This window comes from Apodemus sylvaticus, chromosome 21, assembly GCF_947179515.1.
Source record: "Apodemus sylvaticus chromosome 21, mApoSyl1.1, whole genome shotgun sequence".
NCBI classification, from domain to species: Eukaryota; Metazoa; Chordata; class Mammalia; order Rodentia; family Muridae; genus Apodemus; species Apodemus sylvaticus.
In genome coordinates, this window is record NC_067492.1 from 41871910 (window position 1) to 41886674 (window position 14765).

Here is a 14765-nt window from a genome sequence, read left to right on the forward strand (position 1 = left end):
GGGCTCCAATCCCCTGAAACCATAAACCCAAATTACGAGTTGCCATGGCAACCGTATCCTATCACATCATAATAAACTGCTGTCTAGTCATCAGGGTATCTTGTTTAGGAAACAAGGACAAAGGAGGGGGAAAACCCTGATCAACTCAGATGCATTTTTTTCCCCAAATATTTCTAGTTTTCAGTGGAGGCGGGGCCCAGTGTGGGCAGCTGACACCATAATGTATCACCATCAATGGCCTTCCTTCAGGAGTGGGAAGAAGCTGATCACCAAGGAGCTCAGTGCTGTGGACCGCAATAGGTATAGTGGCACTCACTGTCATCTCAGCAATCAAGATGTTGAGGCAGGAGGATAATGATTTCCAGGCCAGTCTGGCCTACATGGCAAGACCCTGCCACAGAATAACACCAGAAACCTAAATCACACACCACACCATTAGGAGAGCTTGGAGTCGAAGCAAGTTATTTTAGCTAAAGAAATAGCACACGTGGCATCTCACTGTTATTAAAGAGAACTTAGGCAACACTCTCATTAAGTTCCAAAAGCAAGGACAGAGGTGTGAGCAGGACCTGCCATCATATAAAATGAACGAGCACACTGACCAGCTCTGAGCCTCGAGGTACCCTGTACCTTACTAAGCAGCTGGCCAACTTGTATTTTACTATTTGCATTTTAAGACATTTGTCTTCTACCAGGCTCTAAGCCTCACAGAAATGGCTTTCGCAGGGAGCATGTAGAGATGTATACTCCACATCCCTGCAGACGCACGAATAGCGGAACAGACGGCGTCCTACACATACTAAGTTAGAATGACATCATCCCACTTCTCAGATGGAGAGGTCAAAGGTCAGGGGAGGGAATGGCCCTTTAGTTGATGTCATGGGATGCAGCAAAACCCACCTTACCCTGGGGCCCTCTAATAACCATCAGCCACATACAGGGCCACACGCCATAGCCAATGTGGCTCAGCAAGCCAGAACAGTGACGCCCAAGCTAATTCCTCAGGGCTGCTAAGCAAACATGGCCCCTCGGATAGAGCCACACTGGTTGGCCAGGGTTCCTGCATGCCCTGCTGAAGCCGAGGGTGACTTCAGCCGAAGGACCTACGGCTTTCCTCCTGAGCCTTGTGGCTGGTGCCCACATGGATAAACATCCCTCAGCTTGCCCAGGCATCTATCAAAGAATTACTTATGCCTCTGGAAGTGCGTGTTTAGAAAAGGCTCCCCACCCACCTGGGCTTGGCAGGGTGCGGCCTGGCCGGATTCTCGGGCTACCCTTTAGAGAGGACTACCCTTCATGGAGTGGGTATGCCTCTCCTCTGATCCAGCCCGAGTGCTTGCCCCTGTCCATGCAGAGAGGCTGAGGCAGCTTCCCAGGATAAACGGAGCAGGGTGACATCAAAGCCCAGCTTCCAGACCCAACAAGCGAGGCCTTCAGCTCTCTGTGGCCTTTCGTCCAGGGTGTTCCGAGCTCCTTCCTCACTTCTCTCTGACAGGAGGGCAGATATTTGGTTTGTGAGGGATTAGAGTCTTTCCTTTCTCAGGAAGAGAGGGCCAGGGAAGAAGCCAGGGGAAGAAAGCAAGAGGGAACCCTAACTGTGAGCACCGACCGAGCTTTAAGAGGAACACAGGAGCCGGCAAGAGAGGGAAGCCCAGAGGCTGCCGCAGGAAGTACCTGAATCCAACAAGCCACCAAGAAGATTTCAAAGTCTGGATAGCTACGCAGTGTAAATTCACAGCTCGGGGCACCTGACTCATCAGCACGATGGACCCCGCCGTGGACTTCATCCCTGACTCTGGGAAACCTGAGCACTTGTCCCTCAGCTCAGACTTGTACTCCATGACACAGGGAGCTCTCGGGGTGGCCTCTCAGCAGCCTCTTTCCCCCAAGCCCTTGAGGTGATCTCCTCCGCCCTCCGGCAGCCAAAGGCACCCCCCAGGTCTCTACCGGCACAGCTGAGCTTCCGACCCTCAAGCTGGCCCCCACCTACAGCCTGCCCCCAGAAGCCACCAACCCAATTGACAGCCGGGTAACGGACCATCCACAAACTGCAGGTTAGCAAATTCCAAGGAATAAGCCGGTGGCCTCGCACACCTGCCTCTGGACAGGGAGCTCAAGCATGCCAAAATGCTGAACAGGGCTTTCCAAGGCTGCGTTCCAGGGGCGCTTCCACTCTCCATGAGCTACCAAGCCGCGGTCTTGGTATAAGGCTTGGCTCTATGATCCCACTAAGGATGGCGGACTCAGGAAAGATAAAGCCTCGCATCAGGAATAAAGGTTTAAAAAGTTGGCTTGAAGGAAAGGAGGCAGCCAGGATCGTGATGAAATTTTCTTTCTTCATTCAAACCCAGCAAGTGCCTGTTATGTACTTCAGAAAACAAATCGCATTTGGGGGCTCTTTTGTGAATGACAGTTCAACTTTGACCACTGTGTCCAAGGAGGCAGGCGGCTCCTGATGAGGGGTGTGGGAGAGGGGGAAATTGGGTTTCCCATTCCAAACAAGGATGCCTTCACCATCCCATCACCTCTCCTCCCCCCACTAGACAAGGACGTAACAGCCTCCAACTCTACCCTTGGCCACATGTAGGAGATGCTGCCAGGATTGCAAATGGAGAGAGACACACGCCCATGGCTCGTAGGGTACAGTCAGCACATACAGATGGGCTGGTTCAAGAAGACCCAATGTCCTTCTTAAAGAAGTTTCAGAGGAAGAAGGGTACTCGTTACGGTGCCTCTAAGAAGTCCCGTCACACAGAGGTACCACCGCAACAGGTGATGACACCCACTTGGCACTGATGTATGGCACCTGGTACAGCTCAGACTTCCCAGGCCAGTTCTTGCTGACTCCCACGGACAGGTAGCTCTCAGGGCTGTGAAGCTGTTCCCAAGTGCCATCAACCAAGGAGACCCTCCCTAGACCACTCAAAGATGCCTGTGAGTGAAGGCACAATGTCTCTACCCTGAAGCTCCCCCCACCCCACCCCCACCATCCTCAAAGCAAATCATCTTTCGATTCTTAAACACCGAGTATTTAATTTATGCTCTACCTCAAATGTCAAGTCCACCTCCCAACACATAGCTTTGAAACCACGTAAGGAGGCCTAACACTTTCCATATGGTGAAGACGTGGGGCCTTTTAATTGTGCCAACTGGTATCATTCAAGGGTAATTCCCCTGGAATCCAGGATTGAGGCAGCAGCTGGGCCAGCTCCCAATCTCATCACACAGCCCCACCTGGCCCCAAGCAGCACGCCTGCACCCTCCTAATCTCCTCCAAATATCAAAATGTGCTAGGTGCCCCCTAATCAAATTACCCAAGTGCCTGGCAGCCGCCTTTGATCTACAGGGGGCTTGCCTGCCCCAAGCCCCGCCTATTTCTGCGAGCAGTCTTGCTATAAAAGAACAAAAGGAGCACGGTGCGAGGGGAAAAGGCTGTTCGGAGCCTGGTTGCACGCATCTGTATATACAAGCGTGTCCGTGCTCACGGCGTGGACACAGGCAAGGTGTCCTCCCTCACGCCGGAGCCTATTGCTCTGCCTACCTAGGGAGGCTGCACCATGAGGCTCCTGCGCACCTAGCACCTCCACTGGGCCTTCTCTTGCTGCCTGGAGCTTTGTGCCTGCCAGCTCTCGGAGACCACTGTCTAGCCTCTACTACTGCTCAGAACATTTGTCTCGGCCATGCCCTGGGCTCCGGCTACTGTCCTTCGTTCAGATGTTCTTCTGCGTCCACTCATTTACCACTGCTCTCCTTTGAGCTTCTACTCCCTGGTACCTCATCAAGCATCCATGGAAAAGCAAAAGCCCAGACCTTAGTCCGGGTTCCCACCAGATGCGCCTGCCGTAGAAGGGTGCGGGCGGAAAGAGCAAACACATCAGGATCCCTACGCAAAGATCAACTCTCAACCAGGTTCTATTCTCATCAAGATTGATCTGCAGCAGCTCAGCTGTGGATGAGAATATTACTGTGCCCATTTGACAGATGTGCTAACGAAGACATGCAATGTTAACGTGACTTGCATAAGGTGACAATGTCCTGTGCAGGGCCTGACCTCATTCACTTCTGTATGTGGGATAGACTGAGTTTCGGGCCTGTGTGGTTATTTATCCTCACACTTCATGGCTCCGTGTGCAACTCGGCTCCTGTCACAGACACAAGGAAGGCAGGGCCCCTCTTGCTTGTTCCTACCTCACAACCAGCTCATGTGGACATGGCGGCAACTGTCTGTGAGCCCGACTGGAAACAGAACAAGGTTTTGCTTCACACAACTCAGTCGACACCGGCTAAATGCAACTCCAGAGGGTTATGGGGAGATTCGGGTCCCAGAAGCAATGTGCTTGGCACGTAACAGGCGCTCAGGCAAGAGCAGTTCTCATGGCAACAACAATGTGGTCAGTTGGATAAGCCAGTAAGGTGTCCTCAGCCTCTTCGGTGACAGGACAGGTAGAGAAGTAGACCCAGAGTCCTTCCCTAAGATAGGCCTGGTACAGGCTTACAGGAAACTGCCAGCCCTGGAAGCCGGCAGACTGCTAGAGCCCACACCCATCTACATCCTGATGATATCATTGTGGGACCCTGCCAGCCGCCCCTCCCATGCCAGTAGGATCCGTGGAAGTGGCAGGACTTCACGGTGCCACCTCATCACTGGCCTACCCACCATCCTCCGTGCCCCCCGACATGTGGGCATTCCTCCTTACATTCCCAACTATGACCACCAGAACTCAGTATTCCACCCCCCCTCCCCTCATATTGACTTTGAACTCACCTACCTCTTTCAACTTTGATTCATCCTAAGTGATATAACATCCAGGAAATCATGCGTTTGATGTCCTAGTTATTTTTCACTGATTAAAAAAGATAAGTATCTAGAAAGATTAAAGATATTCCCTCTAAAGACCACCTGAACTGCCTGCTTCACAGGCCACCGCCGGTGCAGCCCCATTCTTTGACTCAGCCTGGTCCTTCTCTAGGTTGATGCGCGACCCCCACTGCTGTGGCCACCGCAGGCTGGGACCCAGGCGTCCAGGTCTGCTATTAAGATGGACTCTCAAGGAAACAGAGACCTCCCTCCCCCCACTCAACATCTTTGATGGCTGGGCCCACCCTCTAACTATCCAACACATGTCACACTGATGGCTCTATGCCTCACATCTTCAAAAGGACTTTGAACAAATATTAATGACCCCTCCTTTTCGGAGAGGGGGGTGAGGCGGGAAGGCGAGGAAGCACATCCATCCCATGCTGTCCTCAGCTGGGGGAAGAAACCAGGCAACAAAATTCCGTGACTTCAGCAAAGCCACAGGCTTAAGCACGCCCCTCCCCCTGCTTCCTTTCCCCCAATGGCAACTTTTACTGGCTCGAATTCCTCTTGCTGGGAACACTACTATTTAATTAAAAACGACAGACTTTTGTTTTCCTCTCCTTCTTTCCCCCTCCCTCCCATCCTCCCAGCCTGGATGCCAAGGAGACCCACCAAGAACATGCGGGTAACATTTGTTATGGCTTTGAAGATAAAAGTCAGTGGATGCAAGCCCTCACTGTATTTCAAGTTTCCCCTCTAGCATGAAGTAAAAGCTGCCTGGCAGTGGAGAGAGAGAGAGAGAGAGAGAGAGAGAGAGAGAGAGAGAGAGAGAGAGAGAGCCTAAATAAATGTCATTCTGCAGGAATACTTTATGAAAATAAACAGGCTGAAAAAAAAAAAACAAAACTTGATTAATGGAAATCTTCTCTGTCGGCCTGTATTGAGCTGCAAATGCATCTGTTCATATGTCTAAATTGTATTGTTTTCATTGGTCCTTAAATAAATAAGTACATCAAAAACTGGGAATGGGGGGGGGGAGGTTTGCGGTTCTGTTGAAAGGCTCCAACTGCAGTCCCCCCACCCCCACCCACCTCAGACCAGTTTTGACCTTTCCACTAGGATAGCAGCTCCAATCCCAGCCAGCAGCAAACTGGAAGGCCCGGAAGAGGAAGCGCGAGCCGTGGAGTGGAAGGAGAAGGAGCTTATCCCAGAAAGAGAGAGGACATTTAACACACATGCACAGACACACACACATGCCACCTCCCAGCAATGGCACTGCCAGGTGCCAACACACACACACACACTCACTCACACACACGCTCACACTCATATCCAAGACACCGCTCTGCGGTGGTGCTGCCAGGTGCAATACACACACACCTGTACACACACACACACACACACACACACATCTAAAGACTCTACCACCGTCACCCAAAGAACAAGACCAAAGAACTAGCCAGACCTGAGGCTCTGTCTTTTTTCCCCCCTCTAAGTTAAAAAAAAAAAAATTAAATGTCACATCAAAAAGTTGATTCATCCTTTGATCCTCCGCTTGCAAGAGTTCCACGCAGACCATCTGAAAGCCCTGTGCAGAGTTCTGGAGCTCACAGGACATCTGTGAACACCAGTCCCGGGCCAGGCGCAGGGGTTGGTGTCACAGTCACTCACTCCCCTACCCACTTGCTCCTGCAGAACAACTGTAGCCTCAAGAACCCCCTGGGTGAAGAAAGAGGGTGTACCCAGACCCTACAGAGACACCCCTTCCCTCTCAGGGCCACACTAAGGCGACAGCCAGGTCTCGGTGCCTCCAAACTCTATACTCAGATGGCAGATGGCACTGATGAATGCCACAGACACAGTTGGAGGTAGCCACAGATCCTGGGCCAGCAGAGCCCTGCCCTCTACCCAGACACTCCTGTCCCCCTTTAGTCTTAACCCCTCTCTGTTGAAAAACTAGCCACAAAAGCAAAGCAGAGGAGCCCCCCCCCCAGCCCCCAACACACACACAGACACACCACCCCACTGGACCTGTGTCACCTCCTCCCTGGCACTTCCTCCCTAAGCAACTCTCTGTGCCCGGCTGGGCAGGAGACTGGTGCCCACTTAATGGACAAGAGTCCTCCAATGCATGGGGCACAAGTAGGGCTAGTGGGGGCACACAGTGGCTGAGAAGGGATTTTTGGACTTAAGATAACATGCAAGCGGGATGCTAAAAGTTGGCGTGGGGCAGTTCCTCAGACCCTCCCCAAGGCTGAAAGGGGTAAAAGGAGGGAACGGAGTGGGGGCCATACCCGAGTGCCTCGGCCAACAGTGCCTGCCAATCTCAGCTGACGGGGTCCTGAGACGCTGCCTGGACAGCGCTGCCTTCCGATCCACTCCTCGATGCCTTTCCTTGCCCAAGCAGCGCTTACAGCAAAGCTGTCACCTGAGGCGGGAAGAACATGAAGACATAGAGTCCAGTGCCCCCGCCCCCCCCCAGCTAGCAAAAAGTTACCTGAGAGTGAAGGGAAGGAGTCAAGGCTTTACAGCCCGGAGAGTAAAGACTTAGCAAGAAGGGTCAAGCGCCAGACGGAGCAGAATCCAAAAGAGCGAAATAGCCAAGAAGGGGGTTCGCAAGACCCTAAGTGCAAGGAGGATTCAGAGGGTGAAAGGGAGGAGGCAGTAACCTGACTGAAGGAGTTCGGGGATGAGAGGAAGGAGCGCAGGAGGCAGAGACTGCAGAGGAGAGAGCTGAGGGGTCAGCAGAGAGGGTGCAAAGGGACCGGAGACCAAGTTCTCCGGAGAAGGGGCTGGCGGCTAGACGAAGGCGCAAGATCTTGGGGATCTGCCGCCGCCAAAGTGGAGGGGGTTAGGGTCAACAGTGGGAGCACTAGGCTATGGGGAAGGGGTAGGAGGGGCAGAGGGGCCCCAAAGAGCGCTCCCGGGGCGGGGCTGGGGGCTGAAGCAGCCCTGGTAATGAGATCCAGTGGCAGGGCGGTCCGCGCCGCCTCCCTCGCGCCCCCCGGGCCGGTGGCCCGCGCGCCTACCTTCCGGGCTCTCCCTGCGCTTGCACACAGCAGCTGCGGGCACATCGCGCGCGGAGGCGGCGGCGGCGGCGGCGGCGGCGGCGGGAGCCGGAAAGAAAGGAGAGGGAGAGTTAGCACCGGCGGGAGGACTCGGGGCCGCGGCCGGCGCGCAGGCGAGAACACTGACCCGGCTTCGAGTGAAGTTTCCCCATGCTGGGGCGCGGCGGCGGGGCGTCCTAAGCCATGCGTCCGGCCGCCGACCCCGCGCCAGCCTCGCTCGCCTTCTCCTCACAGTCCGCGCGCCGAGCGCAGCCTTAGGCGGCGCCGGGACGCGCTCCTGCCGCCGTCGCCGCGGCCGGACTGACGCCCGGGCGCGCCGAGCCCCCTGCCCGCCGCCGCGGCCCCGCGCCTCCCCAAGCGCCCATTGGCCGGCAGCGGCCCATCAAAGGCGAGGCGGACGCGGCGGGGCGGGTAGAGGCGGGGCCTGCGGGTAGGGGACGGCCGATAGGCGGGCCCTCAGAGGGTTTGGTCAGTGGGCAGGGACAGGGGTGGAGCCTCGATGGGGCGGGGCTTTGGGTCTGCTGGGCCCCAAGCCCCCTTTGCGAACCTCTGGGCGGGAGTGGGGACCGGGCGGAGGCTCTGGCCGCTGCGTGGTGGAGCAGCGCTGCCCTCGCTGGTGACACTGAGACTTCCCTCTTCTCTCCATTTCCTCGAAGCTGCAAGAGTGGAACTCGATGACTCGAGTTCACAGGTGGGGAAACTGATGTCACAACTGGAGACCTCAATGCCCTAGGGCACGCGTCTACTGCTCTCCCACAGTGCTGTCGCTTCCTAGACTTACAGCTCTCAGTCTTCTGCAGAAAGTGGTCCCTGTTTTCAGCAACCTGCCCTTCTCTTTGACTCCTCTGGGTTTTGGGTTTGCTTAATTTTGTTTTTGTGGTTTTTTTTTTTTTTTTTTTTTTTTTTACCCCATTTGGGAGTCCGGTAGAAATCCACTGGGCACCTCGCTGGCTAGAGCGAGTTCAGCCCACTCCTGTTAATGACAAGTGTACAGGAACCCCGAGCTGTCCCCCTAGTCGTTCGCAACTCTTATTCGCCCATGGGCTCCTGTGTGCCCAACTGGGGTCGGGGCGAGCTGCCAAGCTGTGAGGCCGGGAGCGGTGAACCGCCAGATCTTTGATCTTTCTTAGTTTCCGTTTCCCCCTCCCCCCTGCAGTTCTGCAGACCCCAAGGGCCTGTTTGTTTTGTCTGGGGAGGTCTCTGCAAAGGGGAGGGCGACTTAAAGACTTCCAACAACACCTTTGTGGTCCTCAGAAAGATGTCTCTGCTGGCCCCGCGCTAAGCTTATCCTGGTATCTTAGCAGCCTGGGCGTGGGAAAGAACCAGTTCTACTCTTACAGCTAGACTCGTTGCTTCAGCCTCAGTTTTATGATCTGTACAATGGAGACTTAGTTCTTCTCAGTTTTTTTTTTTAACCTGCTCCCCCGTGCTATGCTACTCAAGATAAACAGGTGGGCTACAGTGATTGGTCGGTTTAGACCTACAAGTAAGCATTTTGTGGAAAGGGATCTGGGAGTCAATCCCAAGGCACTGGTTTGACAAGCCAGGACTAGGCAAGCAAATGCTGTTATTGAGCTATGTCCTCAGCCCTAGGCACTACAAGGTTTAAAAAGTTAAACAGGTGTGTCATCCAGATGGCTCAGCTGGTAAAGTTGCTTGCCACCAAGCCTGAGGATCTGAGTTCCATCCTCAGAGACCACATGGTGAAAGGAGAGACCCATCTGCTGCAAAATTATCCCCGACACACACACACACACACACACACCTCCACACTCATGTGCCCTCATACATATTCACATACTAAATAAATGTAAATTTAAAATTAAAGATAAAGGGTGAAGCTGGTTTGACCCAAGATAGCCAAAATAACATCAATACTTAGTAAGTTGTCACTACTAAGTATTTTTAAGTTGTTTTTTTGTTTTCCACTGTCTTTAAGATCTGGTGTGCATTCTACACTTAAAACACATCTGGAACAGAAGAACCGCACTGCAAGAGACCTTTGCATGAGGCTGATGACCACTGTGCTGTGAAGTACGGCTCTGAGCATCTACCTGTCTCAAAGAACAAGGGAACCAAGAGCTGTGTGACCCTCCGAAATTCTTCACGCCTCTTCTTGTTTATATACCCTATCTGGAGGAAATAAAACCTAATCTAAGCACACCCCTAAATCTCATGAGCATGCATTTGTCTAAGCATGGCTGGGACCTTGCAAAATAGCAAACTAATACTGTTGAGGCATCGGTGCTTTGTTTGTTTTGAGTTAAGGGCTCAAACCAGGTTAGCCCAGAACTCACCATGTTGGCCAGGCTGATCTTGGAATCGTAGCAGTGTTCTTGTTTTAGCTTCCTGCAGCCTGGGATTGTAGGTGCGAGCCACTGCACTTGGCCTGTTGTCAGTTGTATATGCCACATCTTCAGTGCCTGTTGTATTTCTGTGCCCTCAATGAAGGTTTTTGTACTTGTAGACAGGACAGATGCTGCTAGGTAGGCTCAGAAAAGTGGGGTTACCTGCCTAAGGAGTTACCCATCATGCAGCTGATTAGTGATCAGCTAGTTAAGAGCCAACCTCAAACTGATCCTTTGCTGGCATGCATTTTCACTACCCAAGGTTGCCAGCGCATTCCAAGCATAACATCTGGAAAGGAAGGGTCAGAGCCAGATGTGCGGTAGCCACGGTCCTAACACTTCAGTGATCAGAGGAACAAACAGTACCACATGCATGAACCTGACAAAAGCCAGCACCCACAGCAAAGAACAGGGGGATAGAAAGCAGCTCACATCCAGGAAAGGGTTAATATTATCCAAGACAGCCTGGCAAGCTGCTAAACCCCTACTGTACCCAGGACACCCCCGGAATCACTTGGCCCAGATGTTTAGGGTGCAGGGCAGAGCGTGCAAGCTGTGTGGAAATGGAAGAGAAGACCCAGGGACTAGAAGAGAGCGGCCCGGGTCACAGGTCCTGAGCTGACAGGGAACATCCCGCAGAGCGTCTGCTATAGAAGTGGAGTTCCTGTGGGGTCCTGGCTTGTCTTCCTCACCCACACCCACACCAGTGCCAGGGGCTTCGAAATCAAAGCAAAACCCTTTCTCACAGAGCTTAGAACGCTGGTTCCTTCCTTAAACCTGTCATGGCTTTCTTCTTTCATGAGAAAACAGTATCCCCTCTGCCCCTTGGGAATGTCTCTTTGCAGTTCAAAAAGAGATAAAAGCAAAGACTAAAACTCTGTAGTTACCAGCTTGAGTCTTAGGGGAAGTAAATCCCAAGCGTCTGGCCAGACACAGAGGCCCCACCAGGCGCCTGGGACTTTGCTGCTGTCGGACCCTCACGGCTTCTACAAACACGCACCTCTGACCCTGGCATGAGACGCCAGAGAGTGGGCCGGGTGAGGTCCGGATCACCTGTCCAGGATTGGGCGGATGAACTCCCTAGCGTCCACCTAGAGTGGCTGTTTGCCCTCTGCGGACACCCCACCCCATCGCTTGCTGTCTTTTTCTGTTTTAATAATTTATCTGGCCCATTTTCTTGGGCTGTATACTTACAGTGACACATCGCTTTCTTTGAAGATTTCCCATCCTTTGGGGGAGGAGAACAGGAGAAGAAGGCCATGAAGAGATAAGAGAGAGAGGTTAGACCCACCGCCTGCATGGGGCTGCAGATTTCCGAAGACTGATTTGGGGAAATCTGTCAGATGAAAGGCTAGGAGATTTTTTTTTTTTCAAAAGCCCCATCATCCTGGTTGGCTGCCCATAACCCAGGTTAAGCTATCTGATCTGGCCCCTGTCAAACACCGCTTCCTAGGTTAGAAACCCTTCTTGGCCTTCCGTACACAAGACACGCTCTCTAAATATCAAGGCACCTACCCCTCTGCATCCAGTTGATACTCCTTCCTTTTTAATACGGAGCTGCCTTCCCTTCTGAGTCTCCTTGAGGGTAGGACTCATTGCTTTACATATCCTGGTGTAGTCCCTAACACAACTCCATCCTCAATAAGGAGCCCAAGCCCTGGGGAGAATTGTCATCCATAAGAAGTAGAACTATAATCTGGAGACAGGCACACTGACTCAGGTTTGAATTCCAGCACTCAGGAAGCTAAGGCACGGGCATTGTGAGTTGGGGACCAGCCTGGGCTACCTAATCAGACTATGATCAAGGGAATGATACCAGTTCCCTGTAGTTTCTTGCAGGCCCCTGCCCTTGCTGTATTTCCATGTCTCTGGGAAGCTAGGACTTCTGGGGCCTGGAGACCTGCAGGGGCGGGGGAGGGGGAGGGGAGGTGGGAGAGGGGTGTAACCCAGGAGGAAGAGTGGAGGTCTCAAGATCAACAGAGCGTGAACTGAGAGTGCTCCTTGGAGGTGGAAGGCGGGTATATCCAGGGACGTGAGGAGGCAGCTGCTGCCGAAACCTCTCTCTGCTGCTCTAAACCTTCCATGGATCCTCGCCACATCCCTGAGCCAGTGCCAGAGCTCACCCATGGGACACTAGCCACAGCTATCATCCAGGGAGGCAGTTGGCTGAAGGAACGATTGGGAGAGAGGCAGCCAGGAGCTACACGGCCCCAGCATTGGCTCCTGGAAATGCAATGGGAGAAAATGGGGTGCCCAGATCAGGCACGGCTTTTCTCTGTATTTGGACCTTAAAGAGGCCGGAAGGCAGCGACCCATCTCCTCTAAATGCTGGCTGAGTTGAACATTTGCGGCAGGAACTCTTCCTGGCCTGGAATGCTGTCCCAAGCTCAGAGCACAGGTATCCCCTGACCCTCTGAGAAGCTCTCCAGGCACTCTTTTACAAGACAAAGAAAGCCTTTAGGGTTTGTTCATTTTCTATTAAATGCAACCAACACAGGCTTGACCCCCCCACACCCAGTCTCCCTGTCTGTAACCTGAGGGACAAACAGGAAAGATCCACAGTTCTTTTCTGTGCATTTATGTAAACATGGTGCATGCGTATGGCAAGGTGTGTGTGTGTGTGTATGAAAGGGATGGGGAGGCAGTGATCAATGTTGGTGTCTTTCCCCAATCACTCTCTACTTTATTTTGAGACAGGATCCCTAGGGAACCTGGAGCTCACCCATTCTGAGAGACTACTGTGTGGTCAGTAAGCTCCAGGCATCTACCTGTCTCCCTTGGTGTTGGGATTATAGGAGTGCACACCTTTGCACCTTAAAAACAAACAAACAAACAAACAAACAAAAACCAGTTGCTGGGGACAGAGCAAGTCCTCATGCTTCCACAGGAAGCCCTCTACCAGTTGAGAAAGGAAGTGTTAGATTACCAGCTAAACTATCTCCCCAGCTCTCTCCACGAGTTCTTCATCTGCTGGACTTACTTGTTAGGGCCCTCCACAAACAACCACGTTTTGTAATTCCCTAAGAAAAGGGGAAAGAAACAGAGTTTCTTGAATTTGCCAGACCAAGGAACCTTTTGAGAAAGATCAGTGTATACAAGCATTTCTGGACCATGCTGGACGAGCTAACTTCTAGATCTCCTTCCGGATTGCACATCCCAGGCTAAACTGAGGGAGTGTGTTGGAAGGTGGGGTGGGGGCGGGGGGGGGGGGTGCAGCATAAGGTGAGTGGGGACAGAGTGGACATAGAAAGGGTTCCTGGGGTAGAGAAGCCATTCATGTCTAGTTACCATATCCTTGGGATAGCCTTCATCGCTTACAGCCTCTGAAACACTGTCTGAAATTCTGTGTTGGCACACAGGCATCTTCAGGGCTCAGCCTGGGGAGTGTATTAGGTTTCTTATTTCCATTGCTGTCCTAAAATACCATGATCAGGACAACTTAGAAAAGGAAGTTTGGAGCTTACAGTTTCACAGGGACAGAAGTTCATAACCATCATGGTGGGAGCATGGAGCCAGGACAGCATGGTCCCAGAATGGCAGCAGAAAGTTCCCCTCTTGACCCCCAAGCAGGAGGCAGAGAAAGCCAACTGGAAATGGTGGGAGGCCTTTGAAGCCCAGCGCTCATTCCCAGTGACACACTCCCCCCAATAAAGTCACACCTCCTAATCCTTCTCAAACAGTTACACCAACTTGGGAGCAAGTATTTAAACTTAGGAGTCCACAAGGGAAGGGAATATTCTCATTCAAATATCACAGGAGGTGAAGAGAAAGTTCTCACTGCTGCAAGGATCACTAGCAAGGGCCTAAGCCACCAGCCCTCCCTCCTGGCTCAATTTCTTCTTCCTTCCATGCCACAAACAGGGATTTGGGTGGCCCTAGCCCCATGTTGGCAGCATCTAATACTTCATTCCTTGGACACAACTGATTGGATGCCTCACCCATGAGTCTGACCAATGGGATGCTTTTTGCAGCATTTGAAGGGGCAGTGGCAGCTGTCTGGGTACCATTAGGCTGGTGGAGGGAAATGTATGGAGAGGAAGCAGAGATGGGGACAGAGGTGATATTGGGGTTTGGCTATGAATGGGTCTCTAGCTGCTGTGAGAGGTGATTAGTTACATAGATGCATTCTTAGCTGGACAGGCTGTTGAAAGCCTCTGGGGAGGTGTCAGGGGTTCGCTGCTTGTGTGGCTCTGCTTCCTGGATGCCACACAGTAAGCAGCTTCTCCTACCATGCCCTTTGCCTACCACAGGCCCAGAAACCTAGAGTCAAGTAACCACAAAATAAATTCTCAGAAACAATGAGATAAAAATAAATCTTCCCTCTTTTTTTTTTTTTTTTTTTTTTTTTTTGTTGTTGTTGTTGTTGTTTGGTTGGTTGGTTTATCTAGACAGGGTTTCTCTGTGTAGCCCTGGAACTCACCCTGTAGACCAGGCTGGCCTGGAAGTCAGAGATCCACCTGCCTCTGTCTCCCTAGTGCTGGGATTAAAGGCGTGCGCCACTCACTACCACCCAGCCATCTTTTCTCATTTAAATTGCTTATGTTCAAT

At 52.5% G+C, this 14765-nt stretch overlaps 1 protein-coding gene across 1 annotated transcript in view; it reads right to left on the reverse strand.

Moving 5' to 3' along the window:
* Nucleotides 1–8251, reverse strand: part of Nkd1 (NKD inhibitor of WNT signaling pathway 1) — a 73157-nt gene extending 64906 nt beyond the window's left edge. Inside the window, exons 1-3 of the mRNA XM_052166882.1 lie at nt 7997–8251; nt 7831–7863; nt 7096–7229 (exon numbers count right to left, since the gene is read on the reverse strand). Coding sequence (XP_052022842.1) covers nt 7096–7229; nt 7831–7863; nt 7997–8021 — 192 coding nt within the window. The 5' untranslated portion in view covers nt 8022–8251. The remainder of the gene's footprint in view (nt 1–7095; nt 7230–7830; nt 7864–7996) is intronic.
* Nucleotides 8252–14765: the final 6514 nt, after the last annotated feature.